Source organism: Lutra lutra, chromosome 10 (genome assembly GCF_902655055.1).
Source record: "Lutra lutra chromosome 10, mLutLut1.2, whole genome shotgun sequence".
Taxonomy (NCBI): domain Eukaryota; kingdom Metazoa; phylum Chordata; class Mammalia; order Carnivora; family Mustelidae; genus Lutra; species Lutra lutra.
Genome location: NC_062287.1, coordinates 84713848 through 84737866, shown reverse-complemented (window position 1 = coordinate 84737866; position 24019 = coordinate 84713848). Strand labels below are relative to the sequence as shown.

General features: G+C 49.4%; 1 protein-coding gene and 1 long non-coding RNA gene across 5 annotated transcripts; both read left to right on the top strand.

Annotated features, from left to right (window-relative positions):
- Positions 1–378: 378 nt before the first annotated feature.
- On the top strand, positions 379–1133 carry LOC125080098 (uncharacterized). The gene is made up of 3 exons (XR_007121209.1): positions 379–554; positions 654–837; positions 1012–1133. It is a non-coding gene; the product is annotated as an uncharacterized LOC125080098 (long non-coding RNA).
- Positions 1134–4721: 3588 nt separating this feature from the next.
- On the top strand, positions 4722–22328 carry PAX6 (paired box 6). 4 transcript variants are annotated; one of them, XM_047693942.1, is made up of 12 exons: positions 4722–4776; positions 5153–5213; positions 8767–8897; positions 9723–9764; positions 9859–10074; positions 10831–10996; positions 16978–17136; positions 17659–17741; positions 17979–18129; positions 18226–18341; positions 21123–21273; positions 21988–22328. In XM_047693942.1, exons 2-12 carry the CDS (start codon positions 5204–5206, stop codon positions 22071–22073), a joined length of 1311 nt encoding a protein of 436 aa, XP_047549898.1. In that variant the 5' UTR covers positions 4722–4776; positions 5153–5203; the 3' UTR covers positions 22074–22328. The 4 variants fall into 4 exon arrangements, with proteins under 4 accessions (XP_047549898.1, XP_047549901.1, XP_047549902.1 ...); XM_047693945.1 differs by having other exon boundaries at positions 4751–4776; positions 9859–9873; XM_047693946.1 differs by lacking the exon at positions 9723–9764 and having other exon boundaries at positions 4751–4776; positions 9859–9873.
- The last annotated feature ends 1691 nt before the right edge of the window (positions 22329–24019 follow it).

Here is a 24019-nt window from a genome sequence, read left to right as displayed (position 1 = left end):
GCGCCCAGCTGAGGGGGGAGTTGCTGGGGGGGGGGGGCGCGACCCGCCGCCCAGCGGGCTTCACTCGACCCCTCAAGTTCGTGGCCACAGTGCGGGCAGCGCTGACTCCCGGAGTGCTCGGAGCGTAGAGATGTCGGCGAGCGCCAGCTCCAGAGCCCGGGCTCGGGGGCCCAGCGCCGGGGAGAGAAGCCGGGACCCACCATCGAGCCGAAAACAAGTGTATTCATATTCAAACAAACGGACCAATTGCACCAGGCGGGGAGAGGGAGCATCCAATCGGCTGGCGCGAGGCCCCGGCGCTGCTTTGCATAAAGCAATATTTTGTGTGGGAGCGAGCGGTGCATTTGCATGTTGCGGAGTGATTAGTGGGTTTGAAAAGCGAACCGTGGCTCGGCCTCATTTCCCGCTCTGGTTCAGGCGCAGGAGGAAGTGTTTTGCTGGAGGATGATGACAGAGGTCAGGCTTCGCTAATGGGCCAGTGAGGAGCGGTGGAGGCGAGGCCGGGCGCCGGCACACACACATTAACACACTTGAGCCATCACCAATCAGCATAGGTGTGCTGGCTGCAGCCACTTCCCTCACCCACACTCTTTATCTCTCACTCTCCAGCCGCTGACAGCCCATTTTATTGTCAATCTCTGTCTCCTTCCCAGGGATCTGAGAATTGCTCTCACACACCAAACCAGCAGCGTCCGTGGAGAAAACTCTCACCAGCAACTCCTTTAAAACACCGTCATTGCAAACCATTGTGGTCTTTAAGCAACAACAGCAGCAAGCAAAACCCAACCAACCAAAACTCTTGACAGGAGCTTTGACGAGAGAGGATGCCTCATAAAGGTGAGTCCGCTTCTTTCTTCTTGCTTCATTTTTATTGCAATATTCAGGCAGGTCTCCCCTTTTCCTCCCTCCTTCCTTCCTTCCTCCCTCTGGCCGGTCCCCTCCCCCACTGCTACGCCGGGAGAGTTGGGCCGGAGAAGTTTCCACGCAGGAGCCCAAACTTTCTACTTCCAGCGAAAGCCCGCGTCGGAGGGCGACAGCCGGCCAGCGGGAGCGGCGCAGGGCTCGGGGCAGAAGGCCGGCTCAGTCCCAGCGCCGGCACGAGCTAGGCTCGCTGGAAGAACCGAGGCTCCGGGAGCAGCAGCAGCCGCGGCTCCCGACCCCAACGTCGCCAAATGCCCCCGGCCGGCGGCAGAGGACGAAGAGGCTCTGCGGTGCCTCAGGCCCGGGAACGGCTTCGGAGACCCGGCTCCGCCGGCCGCTTTGTCCCGCCGAGGGCCCAGCGAGCGCGCACAGAGCGAGCGTGCCGAGGGAGCGCCAAGAGCCAGCTCGCCGCGCCGCCTCCCGCCCGCCCTCCGGCTTTGTGCGGCGCTCGGCTCGGGCACCGAAGAGTCGGCGGGCACTCGAGCGCCGAGGGGTACCGCGCCCGCCGACAGCCGGAGCAGAGTCAGTCGGCAAAGGCAGCCACACGCTGGAGGCAGAGAGAAAGAGCGAGTGAGCGTGAGCCGGGAAGGAAGCCTCCAGGCCAAGGCGGGCGAACGCGCGCTCCGAGGGAGCTCAGAGCCGAGCGGGAGGATTGTCAGCTTCCATCAAGCCCCCAGGCTCTTGCCCCCAAGTTGAGCGTAGAGCTCGGAACTTGAAAACTCTCTGCTCCCCAGGCTTCCCCCAACCGTCGCCCTCGCCCTGCGAAAGCTGGGGTCTTCCCTATCCTCCAGCTCCCAGCTCTCGGTGGGTATTTTTCCTTGTCTTCCTCTGACAAAGCTGCACCCGGTGTTGCCATTTCAACAAGTTTCGAGGTGGAAGGGTGGATTGCCTTAAAAAAAAAAAAAAAAAATCCAGATCTCCTGATTTTTTGGTGAGGCCTCAAAAAAAAAAAAAAATCAATATGAAAGCATTGGCTTTTCCATTCGTCTGATCACATCCTCTCCCAGCTAATTAGTCTGAGTAATTTGAGAGCTTTTCGATTCTAAGACCCCAGGAGGAAAAGTGTCTTTTCAAAGTTCATAAAGTTGTTGCCTCTTTCCTTGTGCAGATTTTCTCAGTCTCCCTGGATTATAATAGCCCTGAATTTTAGCAAGTGTAATTGGGGGGAAATGGAGTTGAATTTCAAGTGGAAATGCTTTCTTTTTCGAGTGCTTAAACCCGGCCCTCCAGTCATGAGTGATTTCTAGAAAGTTTAAAAACAAAGTGAACGTGGTTTCTTTTTCCCCCCCTCATACTCTCTAAAGCTTCCTAAGCCATTTTGGATGTTTAACTCGAACTTGGGAAGGTTTGAGGAGGGGACAGGAGCAGAAAATGAAATGAAAAGCAATGAAAGCCTGGTGAGTTTACCAAGGAGAAATAGTAGTTGTTGCCGCTGACATTATATTTTTTATAGCCAGCGACCTTTGCAAACGTCTGAAGGCAATTTGATAAGTTGTTATCTTATTTGGCCCTAGAGAGTGAAACTTTGTCATCTTAATTGCTAATTACTCTTTGGCTGGGGGCCGGTAGGGCCCAAAGTGAGCTCTTCCCTTCACCCCAGCGAAAGAGTTTGGGATGGATTTTGAGAATTCAGTTATTTAAACCACTGCATTTGAAAGCAGAGGCTTGAGTCCAGGATGGGGGTAGTAGCATAGAGAACCAAGGCTCCATTGGAGTCCGAGGTGTCTGGAGATTCTTTCTTTCCCCCCAAGTGAGTCTCTGACTGGACTAAGGCTGTAGAAAGCCCTGGGCTGAGCTGGGGTGGGGGTGGGCTCTGGTTGCAACTGGGGGCTTCTAGCCTCCCTGCCCATGACTGCTTCCGGGTGTCCGTGTGGCCAGCTTCCCGGGTTGCTTTTGCTCTAAGTGTTAACGATTACTTAACTAATTAAATAGCTTTTTAGCTGAGATGGAGGTGGGAATGGAGCAGAACTGGAACACGAAATGTTTCCACCTTCCCAGTTGCTTCCAAAATTAAGCGGCTGGGCCTCTTTGGAATCAGCTAGTGAATTTGTTTTTTTTTAATGGCTTGAAAAAAGTCTGGGCCAGGATGGGGGCATTCAGTTGTGGTTGAGTACAGTGTGGGTCACAGAGGGGAGTTCAGGAAGTTTTGCCCCTTCTAGGAGAATTCCACTTCCCCTTACCCTGGCTGCGGCTACTTTGCAGTTTCAGAATCTCACTTTGAGCTGGGGGAGGCATATTCTTCAAGAAGTTGGGGTTTCTGCCCCTCCTGGATCTGACTGTGGTTGTGGGGACTGAGGGACAGGATAAAGGCCCTGGGAGCCAACCCAGCTAGAGGTAACTAGGTAGCCCTCTGCTGTCTCCAATATTTACCAGGCCACGTTTGAAAGCTGGGAAAATTCCTCCTCTTAAGTTTATTTTTATGGATTTAAGCTGCCTCCCAGCTAGTTAATAAATTAGACCATGAATGGCCTTGAAGAGGAAAAATGTGCTTCTTGGAATTCTTTGCTTGTAGTCAGGCAAGATTAATAATCACAATAAGCAAAACAGAAAGAAAAGAATGAATATTTTAGTTTTTTTAAATGGAGAAATAATGCTGTGACTATTTAATTATTTTACCTCTCTCTCTCTCTCTCTCTCTTTTTGCAAATCTTTTGAATAGGTTCTTTATTGTAACTCTCTCTTCCCAATTGAGCTCCCCACGGTGCCGTTGTATCTTTTTACAGCCCCTAACAACTCACACCAGTAACACAATTACCTCCAGATATTTATAACAAGAAATTACTTTTCTATTCTCCCCCCACCTTCTTTTTAGGGCAAAGCAAGGAGGGGGTGGTGGAGGGCGAACCTTGGGGGACCCGAGCTGGGTCAGGACTTACAAAGCTAGAAGTGTCCCTCTGTTCCCTTTGTGAGTTGGTGGGTTGTTGGTACATTTGGTTGGAAGCTGTGTTGCTGGTTAGGGAGACTAGGTTTTGCTCTTTGGGTTTGGGGAGAGCTGGAGAATAGAAGCCATTGTTTGCTGTCTGTAGGCTTTGTCGACCACGCTCACCCCCTCCTGTTCGTACTTTTTAAAGCAGTGAGGCGAGGTAGACAGCGTGTGTCACAGTACAGTAAAAGGGGGGAAGATCTAAACACCAAAAGAGAAGTTAATCACAATAAGTGAGGTTTAGAGGGTGGGGGAGTTGGGCTCGATACTTTCAAAGTCCCCGAAAGGCTGGGAGGTGGGTGGAGCGGGGGCCTGGCTGGAAAGCTTTGAGGGAGACAGTGGAAGATGAAGGGATAACCAGAGAGTTGGGTGCTGGGGGCCTTGGGGGAACTCGGGTGGTGAAATTCCTTAAGGAAGGAGTATGGGCTCTGCAGTCCTTCAGATCGGCCCCAGCCTGCACCCTCAGGCACCTTGAAGTTTAGAGATCCTCCTCTCCTCACCTCTAAACTTCAGGTATTAGTCTTTGGCCTCTGTTCCTAACACCACCGTGTCTCTTGCTCTCCCCTTTCCCTTTAACTGGTTCTTGATATTTTTACAAAATGGTTCCCTGATTTGTCAGATGCTCCAGTTCTTCCAAGTCAGACCAGAGTAGCCACTTTTAAAAGGTGGGGACTGCTGCAAGAGAGGCAGCTGGAAATGTGGTTGTAACTCTGGGATTTAGGGTTTTATGGTATTTAATCCCTAGATGCATATTTTGTTTTGTTTCTTTTTCTGAGAGTGTGGCTCTGAGAGCCCATGGGCCTATGCTTTTGAGCCAAGTTTGACATACCTTTCTCTCCTTTTGTTTTGTCTTAGGGGGAAGACTTTAACTAGGGGTGCGCAGATGTGTGAGACCTTTTATTGTAAGAGTGGACAGACATCCCAGATTTCAGGCAAGTTCTGCAGTGGCTGCTTTGGGCTCCAAAACCTGAGTCAGAATACTTCTTCGTTGTTGTTCACATGGAAGAAGAAAAAAAAAAAATCAAAATTGGGTCATTTCTCCTGATTAAAGAGTGAACTTCTAAGAGGTTTAGGGAAAACAGGTTGGGAATATTGGAGTATTTTATTTGTAGCCCAAAGGGTAGATTTTACATGCACTGTAGGGCAGAGAGGGTTGCCCCCCCCCCCCCCCGCAGTGGCCCCAAGTGTTTGAGTGCATCATTTCCTCAAGAAGGGGCCTTCTCCTGTTCAGGCTCCAGGTCATCCTCTGTTGGGAGTTAGGCTTACCTGGCGTGGGCCCAGGATTAACACCTATATTCTTGCTAACAGACCCCCATATTCGAACCCCGTGGGATCCCGCGGCCCCCAGCGAGCGCCAGCATGCAGAACAGTAAGTGCCTCTGGTCTTTCTCAGACTTTGAGCTGGGGACACTGGGACCAGCGGGTCAGGGGAGGGCGCAGAGGTTCTCGGTGTCCACGCTGGCCAGGCCGTCTGGCGCAAGGGAAGAGGCCCAGGGACCTGAGGCAGCCGTGCACCCCTTCACTATCCACAACCTGAGAGGGGAGGACGTTTGCTCTGCTGTTCTCGCTCCTGGAAGAACAAGGGCTGGGCCCTTCAGAATAGCCCGCTAGAGTTTGCGAAGCTAAGGTATAGAAACCCCATCCCCCCCCCAAATCCTGTAACTCACACCCCCTCCCCGCCCCTGCCCGGGCTCTGACCCCAGAGAGAGAGGCTGGGCTGAACAGGGCGGGGCGGAGGCTTCTCCTAGTTGTTCGAGAAGGAGGCCCCTTTGGGTTTAGCCAAGACTGAATGTCTCCTCCATGGGGGGGGGGGGGTGCGGGGGACGACGGCTCCCCTCCCCCAGTCATTCTCAGGACAGCTCCTCCCCTCCCCACCCCAGCTTTGGGCCTAGAAGGCAAAAGGAGTGGGACACCCTGGCCTGCGATGGTGGGGGGTGGTGGTAAACTGGAACCCTGGGGTTGTTACTGGCCAGAGTAGGTTTACTGGGTCTGGAAAGAGAGCGAGTGTCGATCCTTGGGGCTGGAGAAGCCCTGCCCTGGTAGCTATGCGGTTGCTCTGATCGGTCCAGGCCCGCAGTGCCTCTGAATCCCCGGCTCTGGTGCCTGCCATCCTCTCTGTGCCCAGGCCCCTTGGGCCCCAGCCCACCTTCCTGCTTAGTCCGTGAGTGCTGGTATGTGGCAGGGCTAGTCTGGAGCCGGGGCCTGGGAGCCTGGAGACCCAGTGAAACTAGGCATTGGTTGTGAGGTGCAGAGTCTGGAGGCGGTGTGAGGGTTCAGCTGTGTTAGGAGTGCCGAAAGGGCTGTCTTCTAGCCACCTTCCTTGCCGAACTGCAGAATTCGGAGGGTCTCCAATGCCGGATCCATCGTTCCTGGAAGCGCTAGCCGCCCCAGGTGCTTCCGGGGCTGGTGGGCTCGAAGCGCGCGAGGTGGCGAGCTTTAAGGCGGGTTAGCTGTGCAGAACCTGCCAGGCCCGGAGGGAGCCTCCCTGGAGAGGAGGGGCTTCTGCCCACCTCTCCTGGCTGCTAGGTTCTGCCCCGGCAGCTCAGGCTCCCCGGCCATAGGCTCTCCCGCAGGTCCCGGCCGGGGGAGCGCAGCGCTGGGCGTTTGCCGCTGCGGCCTGGCTGGCAGGCCCCAAGGGGCGCGAGGTCGCGGGCCGGCCTGCAGGGCTTTGTGCCGCTCGCTCCCGGGTGTGCGCGAGGCGCAGAGCATCCAAATTGACACCATATGTTTTCCTATTAGATGCTTCGCGGTCGAATTCTAGGCGCATAATCATCGCCACTGGGCGAGAGCTCCAGCCGTCCCTAGGGAAGGGACACAATGATTGAGGCTTAACCTCTGCAGGGGAACTTAGAGCGGCGCTTCCTCGCTGCCTTTTTGATGCTGGCAACCTGGCCCTGGCGTGTCCTGGGCGAGCACCCGCGGACGGCCGCTGCGGAGGTGGCGGGCATGTTATTTTTGCGATGGGGGGAGGAGGAGGGAAGTCAAGGATTAGTCGGCCTCACACACCTTGGCATTCATGGGTTGGGAATTGCCCAGGATGCGTGAAGTTTGGAAAGTCTTTCTCGGTCTCTCTCTGGGGCAGCCTTTCTCTTTCCCGGAAGGCTCCCTTTGCCCAAACGGAAGGCTCCGCAGCTGGAGCAGTAGCTAGGTCTTGTGAGGCAAAGGAAGGCAATAAAGGGGACTTAGCAGAAACCGGAAGCGGGGACTAGGCCTCGCTCTGTTGGAGAAGTGGTGTCCCCGAGATGTCCCCGCTCGCGCTGGGCCCGGCCAGAGCCCAGATCCCCCAAACGCCTGTCACTTCTCATCGAGTTGAGGCTCTGCCCCCGCCCCCGACGATGAGGGCCCCCCTCCACCCCAAGCCTTCGGCTACCCTGAAAACGCGGCTCCCCTCGAAGGGGAAACGAGTGCAGTTCAATCTCGTCTGAGTGATCTACAAATAGGGACGGAAAGGGTCGTTTTATCACGGTCCCGTTTGTCGTGACGATGCAATTTCCTGGAGCGGAGCAGTGTCACAAAGTGACAAGGCTGCCACAAGCGCCCCGACTGATCTTTTCAATTAGCCTTCCATGCATGATCCAGAGCGACTTCCGCCTATTTCCAGAAATTAAGCTCAAACTTGACGTGCAGCTAGTTTTATTTTAAAGACAAATGTCAGAGAGGCTCATCATATTTTCCCCCCTCTTCTATATTTGGAGCTTATTTATTGCTAAGAAGCTCAGTCTCCTGGAGTCAATTTATCAGAGGCTCCAAGGAGAAGAGAGAAGAGGAGAGGAGAGAGAGCAGGAAGCGGAGCGGGGAGCCACGTCTTCTCCTGGAAGGGCTGCTCTCTAGAGTCGGGGCTGCAGGTTGGAGATTTTTAAGGAAGTGGAAATTGGCAATCGGCTTTATTTGTGTGCCTGTGGTTACTGGGGAGGGGGCTAGCGAGAGGTGCTAACTCCCTTTCTCTATTCTCTAAGATTAGACAATGGGGGTGAGATTGGGAGAATAGCAAGATAAAGGAGGGGGTAGAAGACACTGTGGTGTGCTCCTTTCTTGTTCTTTTCGCTTTTTGCTAATATCTGGGCTTGGCTGTGTGGAAGGCCGAGTTGAGCAGCGGAAGTAAAGCGAGCTGTGGCCGGTGCGGATGGGCTCCAGGCTCTCGGCCCCAGTGCTGCAAGCCAAACTACTCTATGTTTGGAGCCGATCCGCAGGTTGGGGTTCACCAGCCGCACATTTGCTCTTCTGGTTCTTCTCTACGCCCTTCCCATCTCTTCACATATATATGTAATGTAATGTAATATATATACGTGTAATTTTTTTTCAACGCTGGTGATTGTGGCTTCGCCAAAGTTTGGAGTGTGACAGCCAACGTTTCTGGACTCTGGAGTCCAAGGGAACGTGAAAAGCTGTAGGATTTGCTATCACAGTTCCAACAAGGCAGAGACCTTGGAGACTGAGTGTGGGTTCTACAGAACCCACATTTTGCCGTGACATTCAGAGGCAATCTTTGGGAGGATATTTTTTGAAAGATTGTTTGCACCTTGTGGGCTCAGAGGCTGGCTGGGCTGTTTATGGAGAGGACAAGTGGGCTGGGGCCCGGCAAGAGTGACAGCGGGAATGAGGTGCGTGTGTTCTTGCTCACTGGCATGTGTCTGTACAGTGCTTCTGCAGTCCGGTGGGCAGGAGCATGGCTGTGTTGGGCTGGGCTGCCTGATGCCCTGCGTGGTTGCGTGGTCCCGTGGCGTTTTTGATGGATAGCAGGAAACCGATTGCTGAGGTTGGCATGGGCTGGCAGGGAGCTGAGGATGCATTGTGGTTGTCTTCTCTTCCTCTTCCTCTTCTTCTCCTTCCTCTTCCTCCTCCTCTTTCTCTTTACTCCTCTTCCTCTCCTCTCCTCCTTGCTCTGCTCTGCTCTCCTCTCCTCTCCTTTCCCTTTTCCTTAGGTCACAGCGGAGTGAATCAGCTCGGTGGTGTCTTTGTCAACGGGCGGCCACTGCCGGACTCCACCCGGCAGAAGATCGTAGAGCTAGCTCACAGCGGGGCCCGGCCGTGCGACATTTCCCGAATTCTGCAGGTGATCCTCCCGGCGCCGCCCCACTCGCCGCCCCCGCGGCCCTCCACTCTCAAGGCCCTCTCTTCATTTCTCGCTGTAAACGCTGCTAATTACGGACCCCCCTCACCCACCCCACCCCAGTCCCTACCCCACTCCCCTGCCATCCCCGCTTTCCCCTTGCCTTCCAACATCCTTCCCTATCTCTTTCAACCTGGGTCAGTCACATAAGATAACTCATCTGCTTAAGTAAAAAAAAAAATGTGTGTGTGAATTAAAAAAAAAAAAAAAAACAAAAGAAAACCCCAAGCACCCTTCTCATTTCATTTGGTGAAAACACTAATTGTGGTAATAGTTTATGAACTATAATGAGCTGAGTTGTATAAACCAGCATAATTTCATTCCCTTCTCCCTCATCCCATGTTCACCTCAGATTTTGAGATATTTGTTTGCATTCTTCATATTCATGAAGAATATATATTGATTTTAAAAGGCAAATGCTATTTACCTCCCTACCTAACTCACGTTTACTCAACTGGGCATATTTTTTAAAAGGAAAATACGTACAATTTTAGTTTATTTTCCTCCTTTGCTCATTAAAACATAACACCACTTTAAGCAAGGTCAGCACAAAAAAAATTAATCTGACTTCGTTTTGATGCATCTTGAGGCAATGTTTAAGAAAACAGTTTTTTTTAAAAAAAACTTTTAAATTAGTTTTTTTTTTAGGTCAGACTGTTTGAAAGTATCATCATATTTGTAGTTTTTAGGGCTACAAATGTAATTTTAAGAAAAAAAGCTCTCTACAGTAAGTTCTCATACCATTGAAGGTATATTTTTGTGTTATAGACCCATGCAGATGCAAAAGTCCAAGTGCTGGACAATCAAAACGTAAGCTTGTCCTTGTTTAATGCATACTTAAACAATTTTATTTTTGTCTTGAAATTATTAATAATGTGGTTTTCTGTCCACTTCCCCTATGCAGGTGTCCAACGGATGTGTGAGTAAAATTCTGGGCAGGTATTACGAGACTGGCTCCATCAGACCCAGGGCAATCGGTGGTAGTAAACCGAGAGTAGCGACTCCAGAAGTTGTAAGCAAAATAGCCCAGTATAAGCGGGAGTGCCCGTCCATCTTTGCTTGGGAAATCCGAGACAGATTACTGTCCGAGGGGGTCTGTACCAACGATAACATACCAAGTGTAAGTTCACAGAGATCATTCCCTCCCTGCCCTAAGCCCCATGCTCTTTCCTCTCTACCATCCCCTCTCTTCACCTGCCTACCCTCCTCCTCCTTGCCAGTGTCATTCTGCCTCTGTCCCCTCCCTTGCTCCACCTTTGTCACCTCTGTATCTGGGGGTGTTGAGAGGAGGACACTGAACTTTTTTTTTTTGATCTTCTGGAAAATGGGAGTCAAGTGCGGGGAGCTTTTCACCTTATTTGCATGCTGCAAAGTAGAGGGTGGAGGCACCCAGGGAAAGGCACTTGAATCAAGAAGGAAAATGAAAATGAAAACCAAATTCTAACCTCCTCCAACTCAGACTGCCTGAACCTTCCTTCAGGTGTCAGACATCCACTTCTGCCCTAATAGGAGATGGAGTGAAAGGGAGCTCTAAGCCAAGTCATAGCCTTTTTGGAGGAAGTCTTTTAACAAAGATTAGGTCAGCATAGATATCCAGCAGTAGTGAAGGAAATGCCCTCTCCATCCCGCATTCTCTGCCCAACTCAGTTTCGACGCCCCAAGTGATGGCTGTCATTCTGTCTAAAATGTCTCTGCAAATCCACCCACTGTCCCAGGATGGCTTGGAGTTTGTTTGTTTGGTTGTATTTAAAAAAAAAAAAAAAACATGTTAAGTGTCGTTCTTTAAGAGAGTGGGTGTGCTGAGATGGGGACTGAAGATAGGACAACTGTCTTTGGGAGACGTTACCATTTGGTTTGATTTTGGTTTGATTTGCAGGTGTCATCAATAAACAGAGTTCTTCGCAACCTGGCTAGCGAAAAGCAACAGATGGGCGCAGACGGCATGTATGACAAACTAAGGATGTTGAACGGGCAGACCGGAAGCTGGGGCACCCGCCCGGGTTGGTATCCGGGGACTTCGGTGCCAGGGCAACCTACGCAAGGTAAAAACCTGAGCACCCACCCTCAAAACTCTCCATATGGGCAGCCCCTTGCCCATCTTCTCTCCCAACTTCTCCCCTCTTCTCACTTCTGTGCTCGAAGAATGTAGTGGAGAGACTCTTTAAAGGCTTGGGACACACCGACTTGCCTTGTAGAAGGGTAGTGTTTGTTGAACTATCTCATTAGCCTTTCAAATTTGAGGGCCGTGGGTGTCAGGAGTAGTAAGAATGCGGCTGGTCCGTGTGCGCGTGTATGTTGTGGGCAGGAATATGTGCGTGTGCAAGAGTTAGCTGTGTGGTGCCCTATTCAAATTTGCCATTAAAATGCACGGAGAGCCCCCTTGCTGTAGAAGTGTGACAAGTTAACACACTGACAGACTGCGAGGTAAACATAATTGTATCGTTTTGCTTTTTGCCATAATTGACAAATTATGTGACTATGAGTAGGGTGCCTATGAAAGGGCGAGCAGCGAGATGCAGGGCGGAGTACAGGATAGGGCATTGGAAGTGTTGGGCTCCCAACTCACACAACCCCATCATCTCTGGTGGGATTCCCTCCACTTCTCTAGGACCCCAGTTCTCACCCTCTGTGGGTGGCGACTGCCCGGAAGGGTGGGGTGAGGATATTGTGAGCCGGCCTGCGGGGTGTCCCAGGCCGCTGGCTGGAGAGAGTGGGGTGGGGGTGGCTGGGAGGAGAGAAGGAATCTGGACTGTCGCAGGATCTTTGAGAAGGAATGGAGGAAGAGGACCAGATGGGGGTGGGGTGGGGCCGGTTGGCTTTCCCCTCCCCTACACACCCCGAGGTAGCTTGGTCAAGAATAGGAAACAGTTTACTCCGAAGATTAATCGGTATTTGTTGTTCTTGTGACAAGGAGATAATATGCGGGATAATGGGACGTGGCGTCTCACTCCCCGGAGCACGACGAAGCCTGGGGGCTCTGGGCTGGGGGCGGCGGCGCGGGGACGCTGCTGGAGCTGCCCGCGCGTCAGTGCGCTCCCGGACGGGCTCCGGGCGCCCCGCTCCTCCACGGAGCCGGGCTAGAGAAGGGAAAATCGGTAACAGTATGCGAAATATCTGGTACAAAGGATGCTTCTGTCACTCGCAAGAATTTGTTATGGGAACAATCCTGTCGCTCTGTAATTGCTCATTAGAGAACGTTTTGTTTCTCATTAAGGCGACATGAATAAGCGTCTAGTTGAAGGAGACAGCTGTAGAAATGTTCCACAAGAGACCTCTGGACACGATTCGGCACCAATTGCCAATTAGACATGTCAGTTTTAAGAGCAGAAAACAATATAGGACGGACACTGGGAAGATAGGGAGCAAAGCGCTCGCTCTGTGTTTCCCAGCGCGGCCGCTGGGCCGGCGGAGGCCTCCTGATGCGCTGGGCCGGGGCTCCCCTGGGCGACCCCGCTGGCCAGCTAGTCCGATCCCGCCCCGACCCCGCGGCCTCCCGGGGTGAGGCGGGCACACCCGAGGAGGTGCCGTCTCAGCTCCGGCCGCGGGCCCAGGCCTAGGGCACCTCTGATGACAGGGAGTGACGGGGCTGAGCGTAGACCACCACACCCTCACCTGACCTTGGAAACAGTTGGATTCCCATGGGCGCACACGGGACACACTCGAGAGACACCTGAACTTGGCACTCCCCAGCGCCCGCCCCCCAGCCCCCAGCGACCAGAGGTCCTTGGGGCCCCTCCCCCGCCGAGTCGGGAGGCCAGGGTCGGTCCGAGAACGCCTGGGGAGAGCGTGGGGCTCAGTGGCCGGGTCTGGGAAGGCTGAGCCCAGAGCCTCCACCCCCCCATTTCACCCCCCCACCCCTGATGCCAGGGCTCTCGTCAGCTTGGGGCCTACGGGACGTCCACCCTCCTGCTTCCCGAGTCGGGACGGAAGCCCAGGGCAGCACTTTTGCCAGCCCCTCTGTTTTCCACCAGAGGTGGCGCCCGATTAGGGCAGCTTTTCGTCCCGGGAGGCTTGAGGGCGGGAAGCGAGAGCCTCACGCAAGGACCCTGTGGCGATGGTTGCGGCGGGAGGTGGCGCTCATTCAGGAGCTTTTAACTTTTAAGCGCCGAATTGCTGGAGGATTCTGACTCATCGACTGCCAATTCCCTCTCCACCCCCGCAAGAAACCCACTCGGAGGCAGCGACCGCGGGCGCCGGCCGCCGCCCCCGCTGCGGGGGTCCGGGGCGTGGGGACGCGGGGTGCGGGTGGCCGGCTTCGGCCCACGCGCCCCGGGAATCCTCAGACCTTCCGGGGCTAAGAGACCCCCCCCCCACCTCCTTCGCCCCCTCTCCCGGCCCGGGAAGCCGTTTTGGGGTTTTAAAGAGTCCATTACTCCGAAAGCATAAGGCGAGGTTAGGTCTCAGAGGGAGACAAATATGGTTTCCATCTGATCAACGCCATGCGGCGGTGAATAAAATCGCGACGACGTGGGCTGACAAGAGACAACTCTATCCAGCCCCAATTCTCCAGCGATTTGGTGGTTTTAGGGATCACGGAGACACTTTTTCTTATCTCCTCCCCCCCACCCCCACCCCCCTAATACCCAGGCCCTCTATAGGATTTAGTCAGTCTCCTTTCAACAGATGCTACAATGTTTTGATCCGCGCTCCAGAGCTGAAAAGGTGCCGCAACCGGGTTGCTATCTTTTCTGGCTTGTTTTCCGCCTCACTGATTAAGACACTAAGAAACTAAGGAATGATTTTATTTCCCAGCGTCTTTTTTTTTTTTTTCCTTCTCCTTCTTCTTCGTCTTCTCCTTTTTTTTTTTTTTTTTTTTTTTTCTCCTCTCCTTCTTCCAGGAAACAAATCCTATCCCCAGCGTCAGATGGTCCTGGGGCCGAGATAATGGGAGGCGCTTTCACTCGCCTTCTCACGGATTAGCCTGGAAGGTGGAAGGCGCCCATTGAAGGCCCCTTCTTTGCGCGCTCCGAGGGGGCGCCTTTTAAAGAAGATATCTTAATTGTCTGCCACTTAGGTTTATCATATGGAGAATTCGAGATCCAACCTTTAGTTTTATTTTGTTAAAAGCTTTAAGAGTGGAAGGTAAATCCACCAAAGGAAAAAAAAACAAGAAGAAGAAGGGGGGGGTGTGCCCAGTCTATGAGTGACCTCTCCTGCTACTTTGAAAGTAGGAACAAACTTTCTGCAGGGCACGCCCGCTCTGCGGGGTCGTAGAGGGATCCTGCCGTCACCAGTTTCTCCTGACCGGCCTCTAGTTCCGCCTCCCCGCCCCCCCCCCCTCCAAGGGCTCTCTATCTCCATTGACTTCCCTTACCCCTTAAATGTCCGTTCTCAAATGAGAGCCAGGCCTGAGTTCTTGTGTGAGAGACAGTGAGACAGCGAGACAGCGAGAGATTGGGGGGTGGGGGGTGGGAAGGAGAGCATGCAAATCTTCAAAATTTTAAAATTAGGAAAATGTCAGAGAAGCAAACCAGAGTAGAGAATGCTATCTGCGGGGGGTCTCCTGAGGGAAACCTGGGCAGCTTTGTTTAATTGGTGAAATAAAAAATGCCAAGAAAAAGGGCTGGAGTGGGCATGAGTGATCTGGCAGGCACGAATGACCACCCCTGGGAGATAGGATTGTGTTCTCTTCAGCACCCCAGTCCCTAAACGTCGCATGGTGGGAGTTTTTTGTGTTTTCCAAAAAGAATAATCCACAGGCCTAGTTTCTAGTTAACTGGCGAGAAAGGGCTATTTCTGAAGTCTTCCCCATTTGCTGAATCTGAAAATGAGGGGGTGGGGTCTCTTCTTTCTTTTCACTTTGGAAAGTCACCTGGAAACTTGGGGCAGTAAATTGTACAGACACTTGTGCCCACACATGTGAGTCCAGCGTCTCCCTCCACTAAGTAGCCTTCCCTGACCCCCCACCTCTCTGAAGTAGCGCAAGACGACCCAAGTAGAGCCGATCTATCTAGTAATTGTCTATCCCTTGTCTTCCTTTTCTCCTTTCTCTCCCTGTCTCCTTACACCTTCTTGCCTCTTTTTCCCCTCAGCACTTTTTTCTGTCCTTATACCTTTCTGGGTCTCTGTCTCTTTGAAGTCTTCTTTCTTTCTCCATCTCTTTCCACCCCCTCCCTCCTCCTCTCAGCCCACCCCCTCGGCCCCCTCCTCCCTCCCTGTTTCCCTCTTCCACCCCAGACCTGGTCTCCACCCTCCCTGCCTTCACCATCCGCCCCTCCCACACAAGCCCGCCTGGTCCCCATCCACTTTCCTTGCCTCCCCCACCCCCTGCTCTGGCCCCCCATCCACCCTCCATCCCCCCAGCCAAGCGCCCTAAATAGCATTGAGGCGCCCGCTCTTCGGACAGTGATTAATGATAGCAGAGCAGAGGGGTTAACACACTTCACTGAAAAGTCTGTTGACTGGGCTTCTTGTAACACAATGTGGCCCGCTGCACGCCTCAAGAGAATCCTTTTGTTGTCCGCGCTCATTGTGGCCTCAAAATTCTGCCCACGAAAGTTTGCCAACGCTCCTGCCCCAGGAGTTTAATAGTTTCCCTTACTCGCGGGGCATTGTGCGGCGCTGAAAAGCAGCCCCTCGCTATTCAAGTGTTGGTGGTCATCTCAATAGATCTCCAAGGGCCCATATGGTGGCCAGTGCCGATGAATCCGCCTGTTTAAATGGGGGAGAAAGTTGGGGTTTTAAAACATTTCAAAGTTCCTGAAAAGATCCCACTAGATCCTGTCACAATTCCCTGAACTCTTTGAAGGCACTGCCTATTGTCTCCTGGTTATAAATGATATTCCTGGCCAAGTGGATTCCCACCAAGGCGTCCCTAGAGGCGTGCCCCACTCTCCCCCCCCCCCCCCCCGCCACCCCCGCCAACGTTCTAGGATGGGGGGGCACAGCCCCTGTTGGTATCTCTTGGGAGCCCCGGGACGAAAGATCTGGGACCCAGTCTGCAGTGGCCCTGGAGGCCCAGTGAGGGCTGAGTCCTCCCTTCAGACAGGCCGTGGCCTCAGGAGCAAGAGGCAAGGCAAGAGACAGCTAGCCCAAGTGTACAACTTGCCCTCCAAACAGCAAGGGAAAACAATAAAACTTTCCCCTGTTTAATGATAGAAATTACATTAAAAGTGGTGGAAATGCCCTAATTAAAAATGTACCACTTAAATGATATGCCAAGGATTCAGCTGCAGCATAAGTATTTAGCTAGTTAGTGAACTCTCTACTATTTCTTTTTTAAAATTACACGTTAAAAATTTAAAAGAAATCTTACTTTTCTCTGGTGCAACACATTACAAAGAATGGACAGTCCTTTTATCTAAATATAAAATTCCATTTTCAGCAATTATAGCCTGTTCTTGGTGATGATATAATTACAGCTGTGCTCGTAATAGGTGTCAAGGCAAAGCGCACTCATACAATAGTTGAATAAAACTGCAGAACAATGCGAGCATTTCTAAATTCACAACCTTTAAAATGAAATTGACTGTGCAGAATTCAAATAAAAACTAGATAAATATTTTTTTTAAAGATTACAAGCTTGGTTTGGTTTCTTAATAGCATTTTCTACAAACCTATCAACATCTAATTGATTAGATAGGAATTACTGATTATAGATCAGCTGAAATCTTGAACATCACTCTTCTATTTTCCCAACAGAGCTATAGGTAAATAAATTCTGTAGGGAAAGGGAACTGAGCGAGGCATTTGGGACTCAAGGTTAGTTATAAGGGACCATTTTAACTGGAAACTTCAGCGCTTGTTTTGTTATTCAAAGACATGCTACTTTGCAGTGTCTATATTGTACAGTGTCTTCTTGACAAAAACAGATAAAAAGATACAGACTTGATTTAAAAAAGAGAGAGAGAAAGAAAGATAATGTATGTCATTGATGTCTTTTATTAGGAGAAGGCTGTCACTTAAGTGACCTAGGGAATGTCTTGGTGAGCCTGTCAGGAGGGACTGCTCATGGAGTTTATGGCTACACCCGGGCTCCAAGTTATTTCAGATTTCTCTCACTGTCTTATTCTTTTTGTTCCAGATGGCTGCCAGCAACAGGAAGGAGGGGGAGAGAATACCAACTCCATCAGTTCCAATGGAGAAGATTCAGACGAGGCCCAGATGCGACTTCAGCTGAAGCGGAAGCTGCAGAGAAATAGAACATCCTTTACCCAAGAGCAAATTGAGGCCCTGGAGAAAGGTGATGGAGTTTTTCAAAGTAGAGAAGCAGTAAATCAAACTAAATGCCACATCTTCAGGACAAAGAGCTAAATTTAGCCGGGGCTCTTTGCATAGAGGACTGAAAAGGTTTCTTTTTTCTTTCTTTCTTTTTTTTCCCCCTGGGCATCTTTTCAGTGTGTGTGTGTGTGTGTGTGTGTGTGTGTGTGTGTGTTTTCTCTCTTCTTTTCATGTTCCAGTAATTCAAAGACCAAGAGTCTGACTTCTCATAAAGAAAAAAATGATGATTTGGCTAAGTCAGGCCAAAGAAGGGTACTCGAATGAATGTCATTCTGAAGAAAATTTAACTTAAATTTAAAGAAAATTTATCCGGTGGGATAGCTCTTCCAAGTACAGTCCATGACCATGGTACTGGCATTTTTAAGGGAAGTGGTTGGAAGTGACAGAAATGGGGAGGTAGGAACCAGCCTGAACTTGGTTGACACACACTTGGTTGGTTTGTGAAATTCTGGCACAATGTGGAAAACTCAACTTCCTCTTCCAGAGTTTGAGAGAACCCATTATCCGGATGTGTTTGCCCGAGAAAGACTAGCAGCCAAAATCGATCTACCTGAAGCAAGGATACAGGTACCCAGTGCCGTGTGATTTCATGCTTTGTGATGCCTCCCATTTGCCCTTTCTGGACACAAAGGTGCTTAGTTGTAAGGAACGCCATTCCTTTCTAGAAACTGTGAAAGATTCAGTCTGCTAAATGATTTGCTGCCCCTGGGGGACGGGGCATGGGGCTGGGGAGCAGTGGAGGCAAGAGGGGGGAAGGATGGGCTGGGGTAGGCACAGGCCTGACCTGTTCCATCTGATTTCCAGGTATGGTTTTCTAATCGGAGGGCCAAATGGAGAAGGGAAGAAAAACTGAGGAACCAGAGGAGACAGGCCAGCAACACCCCCAGTCACATCCCCATCAGCAGTAGCTTCAGCACCAGTGTCTACCAACCAATCCCACAACCCACCACACCTGGTAATTTGAATATTCATACCAGTCATAAATGCACTTCACCTGTTTGCCCTGGCCCTGCCTCTCAGCATGACGGTCTGTGGTGTCCTTCTCCTGCAGTTTCCTCCTTCACCTCGGGCTCCATGTTGGGCCGGACAGACACCGCCCTCACCAACACGTACAGCGCCCTGCCGCCTATGCCCAGCTTCACCATGGCGAATAACCTGCCTATGCAAGTAAGTGAGGCCGCTGGCTGCCTGCGTCCCGGGTGCTGGGAGAAGAAGTAAGGAGGGGGTCAGGGCCTGCAAATCTCACTGGCCACGCGTGCACCCTTGGGAACCTTCCCAGGTGCGGTGATTGTCTTTACCAGTCAAGTTGGTTTTTTTTTTTTTTTAAACAATAATATTATTTTCTTTAAAGATTTTATTTATATATTTGACAGAGAGAGAGAGAGAGAGTGATAGAGGGAACACAAGCCGGGGGAGTGGAGAAGGAGAAGCAGGCTTCCCACTGTGCAGGGAGCCTGATGCAGGGCTCAATGCGGGGCTCGATCCTAGGACCCTGGGATCATAACCTGAGCCGAAGGCAGACGCTTAATGACTGAGCCACCTAGGCACCCTACCAGTCAAGTTTAAACAGTCAATCCAGTCTTTCTGTTGGATTGAGGGATTGATGGATGGCTGCTCTGAAAAAACCATGAAAACCAAGTTAATCTGCCTTTTGCTCAGAGAGGATGTTAGCTTGATAACGTTGGGTGGGGATGGGGCATGTTTTGGGTACCAGAAAGTGGAAATAATTCTGGCACGTTATTAGATAAGAAGGGCTTAGAGTATACCTACATTTGGGTTTATGTTACTGTGTTCATATTAATGAATACATACCCTGTGGACCCATTTTGGGTATTATTTAGAGTATATGTGATGAACTGGTGAGGAAGGAAAAAAGGGTCAGAAATAAGATTTATATTTGCATAGTGGGATATACTGAGAGAACAGTGAGTTTTCTTCTGTATCTTACAATAAAAAATGGAATAGAGGTATTTGCTAAAACTTAATTACGTCATGAGTTTGTGGCACGCTGGCTGCCTTATGTTCCAGCCTGCCTCTCCTCTCAGTTCTGCTTTGAATGGTTATCTGCTCCTACATGTGCAAGGTCCTGTATAGACTACTAGCCCTTTCTAGGGAAAGGAAGTTACATGGGGCAGGTGGGGTGTACTACAACTTTCGACCTGGATGGATTCTTGATGGGAAAAAAAAAATTGGTCTTCTGGTGGGCCTTCTCTGGTGACTTTGCCAGAACTCCTGGAAGATGCCGGGAGGTGTGAGATTGGCCAGGCTGAGCCCCTGCTGGCAACAGTGCTGGGGTTACACAGATGGAACCCTCAGCCCTGAATGTCTTTTGATGAATTTCAACTCCAAATAACAACAAAATAAATGTTTCACAGTCTTCAGGCCAAAACAGGAGCAGCTACATAAGCAGCTTCAGAGGAATTTATTCACATGTTGATTTTTATTGCATCTGGATATTAGCAGCCGTAGTGCAATTAATGTATCTTAAGGGATTAACGGCCCATTGGTTGGTATTACTACAACTGCTTTGGAATTTTCCAGAAGTCAGGTTGCCTAGAGGAAATGATTTTGGGAATTAGAAAAAAATGCAAGCTGAAATTCTGGCAGGGCCCTCAAGGCAAGCTTGCCTCTTTGAACCTGATGTTCCAGTCATGCTCCGACTTCCATAGGGCCGCTGAGTGTCTTGTTTAGTTTTGTAAATTATAGCGACATCCAGGTTTCTGCCAAGATCACAAAATTTGTATATGAGAAAACATTTAGAAGCAGTTCCACGGGGGCTACTGTTCTACGAAGGTTGTTTCCAACTACTGACTGGTGTGGGGTCAATGTATTACAAACACTAACTTTAAAAAGTTACACAACTTCCATAAAACAAAACATACATACATTCATGAAGCATAATGAAAATTAAAAAGTTATTAATAGTTCTATTGTTCGGAGAAAATTTACTCTTTGAATTTTGGAACTGGTGGCAGGGAGTGGGTTTTGGTCTGTCTGTCCATCAGTTCATCTCATTGACCATAATCTTCAACCATCTTACAAGAGGTGGGTGTCTTCCACTGAACCCTCTCTACTGGGTCACCCTTTCTGAGAGGGTGAATCTTGAAATGTTAAACATTTCTGCAGTTTGCAGAACAGAGTAGTGCTATCATCTCCCTTCTTCTTGGCGTTCTGTTTCTATTAATTCATCCCAATCCTGCTGCCCTGGCATAGCTCCACGTGAGCTCATGAGGGATTTTGTGTCAGCTCTGTGTATTTCTTACTCACTTAGGAGAAAGGTTTACTTTTTCAATTGAGTCCAAACACTCAGAGGGGAGCAACCCAATTTTATGGATAGAATCTCATCTGGGTTTTTAGGTCTATAAGGAAGTCACAGCTAATTCTCAGGATGGGCTTAATATTTACTGACACTTGTGACCATTTTAATCTGAGATCATTACTGATCTGCCTCTTCAAAGAGTCTTTAATCCCATGAGTCCAACCATGAAAGGCTCCCAGGGTCTCTGGAGCAGACTTTCTAGAGAACTCCTCCCACAGGCCTCTGCCCAGTGCTTGAGATACAGGATGTGGTTGTCACTAGATTCGCAAATAGATTGGATTTCCAGGAGAGGGGGTGTGTTTTCATGGAAGTCCTCATGCTATAGCTTCTCTGCAGATGCCAAAAGAGGTCCAAGATGAAAATGGATGAAAACCCTATTCATTTTATGGATAGTGTCCACCATCTAGCTAGACAGCAGTACTTTGGGGCAACATTTACTCTAGCGGTGGTCAGTGGAAGGACTGGTTGGAGGCCCGATTGCCAGGCTGTCCTTTGGAATTCCAGTAGTCTACACGAGGGCATCTTTAGTGATCCAGCTTGTTGGCACAGTTCCTGGGGAGGGGAGAGCCTGGGGATGTGGCTGTGGGATGTGCTTCTCCGTAACCACTGGTTTGCCTTTCTCCTCTCAGCCCCCAGTCCCCAGCCAGACCTCCTCGTACTCCTGCATGCTGCCCACCAGCCCTTCGGTGAACGGGCGGAGTTATGACACCTACACCCCCCCACATATGCAGACACACATGAACAGTCAGCCGATGGGCACCTCGGGCACCACTTCCACAGGTGAGCCGCCGCCCCCTGCAGGCTACTCGGAGGTGGCCTTCACAGCTCCTTTTGCCAGGTGATCTCCCTTCGCTCAAAGTGAACCTCCACAGAACCTCCTGGCCTCGTGTCATGGTGTGTTTTAACTCTTTGCTGCTCGCAAGTTTTCTCTGGGGAAAACTGATCCAATGGGGGAAATTCAGTCAAGCAAGTTAGTAACCTGATCCCATGTAGATAGAAAGCAAAGTTGTTTTTCCTGAATTTGGTCACAGACGGTGTGTATGAGGGCAAGGCCTGAGAATGTAAGTTCTCTGAAGAGAGGTTATTAGCCAGAGCTCAGTGGTGAGGGCCCGATTGAGTGAGCAGCGTGGTGAGTGTTGTCCGAAGACTTCTCACCTTCCCAGCTCTTCCCTGCCTTTCATTGCAAATGAAGAAGTTACATGGGCTTTCCAGAGATAGTTATATTGGTACAGTTCCAAACATACTAACAAACAAATGGAGGTTTGTTTGTCCCCCCCCCCCTCTTTTGCGTGGGAGGACTTGGGATTGAATAGATATGTGGAAACATGTTATCTGGTTTCTGAAGGTGCTACTTCTGTTTGTGTATTTTTTTTTTTTAAATACAGTTAGAATGTTAGAGAGCATTAGAGATTTTTTTTTTAACCAATAATTCATACTCCATGCTTATCTCTCGAAGGGAATTTCTACATGGCTATTTCTCTCATCCACTTCTAGGACTCATTTCCCCTGGTGTGTCAGTTCCAGTTCAAGTTCCTGGAAGTGAACCTGATATGTCTCAGTATTGGCCAAGATTACAGTAAAAAAAAAAAAAAAAAAGGATATATTGTGTTAATTCAGTCAGTGACTATGTGGACACAACAGTTGGGCGTTCAGGAAGGAAAGAAAAATGGTTGTTAGAAGCACTTCAGTTCTGCATTTGTGTCCTGTATTGTACCACTGGGGAATGGACTTGAAACAAGGACCTTTGTATACAGAAGGCACGATATCAGTTGGAACAAATCTTCATTTTGGTATCCAAACTTTTATTCATTTTGGTGTATTATTTGTAAATGGGCATTTGTATGTTATGAAAAAAGAACAACGTAGACTGGATGGATGTTTGATCTGTGTTGGTCATGAAGTTGTTTAAAAAAAAAAAGGAAACCATGATCAACAAGCTTTGCCACGAATTTAAGAGTTTTATCAAGATATATCAAATACTTCTACCCATCTGTTCATAGTTTATGGACTGATGTTCCAAGTTTGTATCATTCCTTTGCATATAATTAAACCTGGAACAACATGCACTAGATTTACGTAAGAATATCTGTTGGTTTTCCAAAGGTTGTTAACAGATGAAGTTTATGTGCAAAAAAGGGTAAGATATAAATTCAAGGAAGAAAAAAGTTGATAGCTAAAAGGTAGAGTGTGTCTTCGATAAAATCCAATTTGTTTTATGTCAAAATGTAAGTATTTGTCTTCCCTAGAAATCCTCAGAATGATTTCTATAATAAAGTTAATTTCATTTATATTTGACAAGAATACTCTATAGATGTTTTATACACATTTTCATGCAATCATACGTTTCTTTCTTGGCCAGCAAAAATTAATTGTTCTTAGATATAGTTGTATTACTGTTCACAGTCCAATCATTTTGTGCATCTAGAATTCATTCCTAATCAATTAAAAGTGCTTGCAAGAGTTTTAAACTTAAGTGTTTTGAAGTTGTTCACAACTACATATCAAAATTAACCATTGTTGATTGTAAAAACCATGCCAAAGCCTTTGTATTTCCTTTATTATACTATTTTCTTTTTAACCTTATAGTGTGGTGTTACAAATTTTGTTTCCATGTTAGATTATCATTCTAAACCAACGGTTCCTTTCATACATACTCTAATTTGTAAAGAAATAATTCTTATCACTTCATTAATTTGAGATGTGTTAGGAAAAAAATTTCACTTAAAGCTATGTGTAGATCTGTGCCCATCTGTACCCACAACGTATATATAAAACGGTCACATTCCCCAGCTAGCCATTTAGTTCAAAAACTCAAAGTCTAGAAATGATTTAAAAATGCAACAAGCTATTAACTAGGAATTGTCTTTGGAATTAGGGCTGGCATTTTCAATCTGGGCAGATTTCCATTGTCGGGCTATTTCAACAGCGATTTCACTGAAGTATATTCAAAAGTAGATTTCTTATACAAGACTCTCTGAAAGCTGTCGCCTTTCTCAAATAGGTCCTCTCCCTTTTCTCTCTCCCTCCCCTTTGCACAAGAGGCATCATTTCCCATTGAACCACTACAGCTGTTCCCATTTGAATCTCGCTTTCTGTGCGGTTGTGGATGGTTGGAGGGTGGAGGGGGGATGTTGCATGTCAAGGAATAATGAGCACAGACACATCAACAGACAACAACAAAGCGGACTGTGACTGGCCGATGGGAGCTAAAGGCCTTCAGTCATTGGCAGCTTAAGCCAAACATTCCCAAATCTATGAAGCCGGGCCTATTGTCGGCCAGTTGTTATTTGCAATGAAGCACAGATCTGATCATGTTTAAAGTGGCGGCACGCAGGGCAGGAGTGCTTGAGCCCCAGCAAAGGATGGAAAAAAATAAGCCTTTGTTGGGTGAAAAAAGGCCCGTCCAAGACTTTTCTTTCTGTCTGCTCTGCGCAAAATATAAGTCAATACGGATAAGTTTTCTTCTGCGAAGTTCAGTCAGAGGCTGGGGGTTCTGGCCGTCTAGATGAAATGCTTGCACAGGCAG

Bases quoted from the DNA above. Each gene is read 5' to 3' on its own strand.
- PAX6 (XM_047693942.1), top strand. The intron at 10,075-10,830 runs GTAAGTTCACAG...TTTGATTTGCAG, and splicing joins CCAACGATAACATACCAAGT to GTGTCATCAATAAACAGAGT. The intron at 17,742-17,978 runs GTACCCAGTGCC...TCTGATTTCCAG, and splicing joins TACCTGAAGCAAGGATACAG to GTATGGTTTTCTAATCGGAG.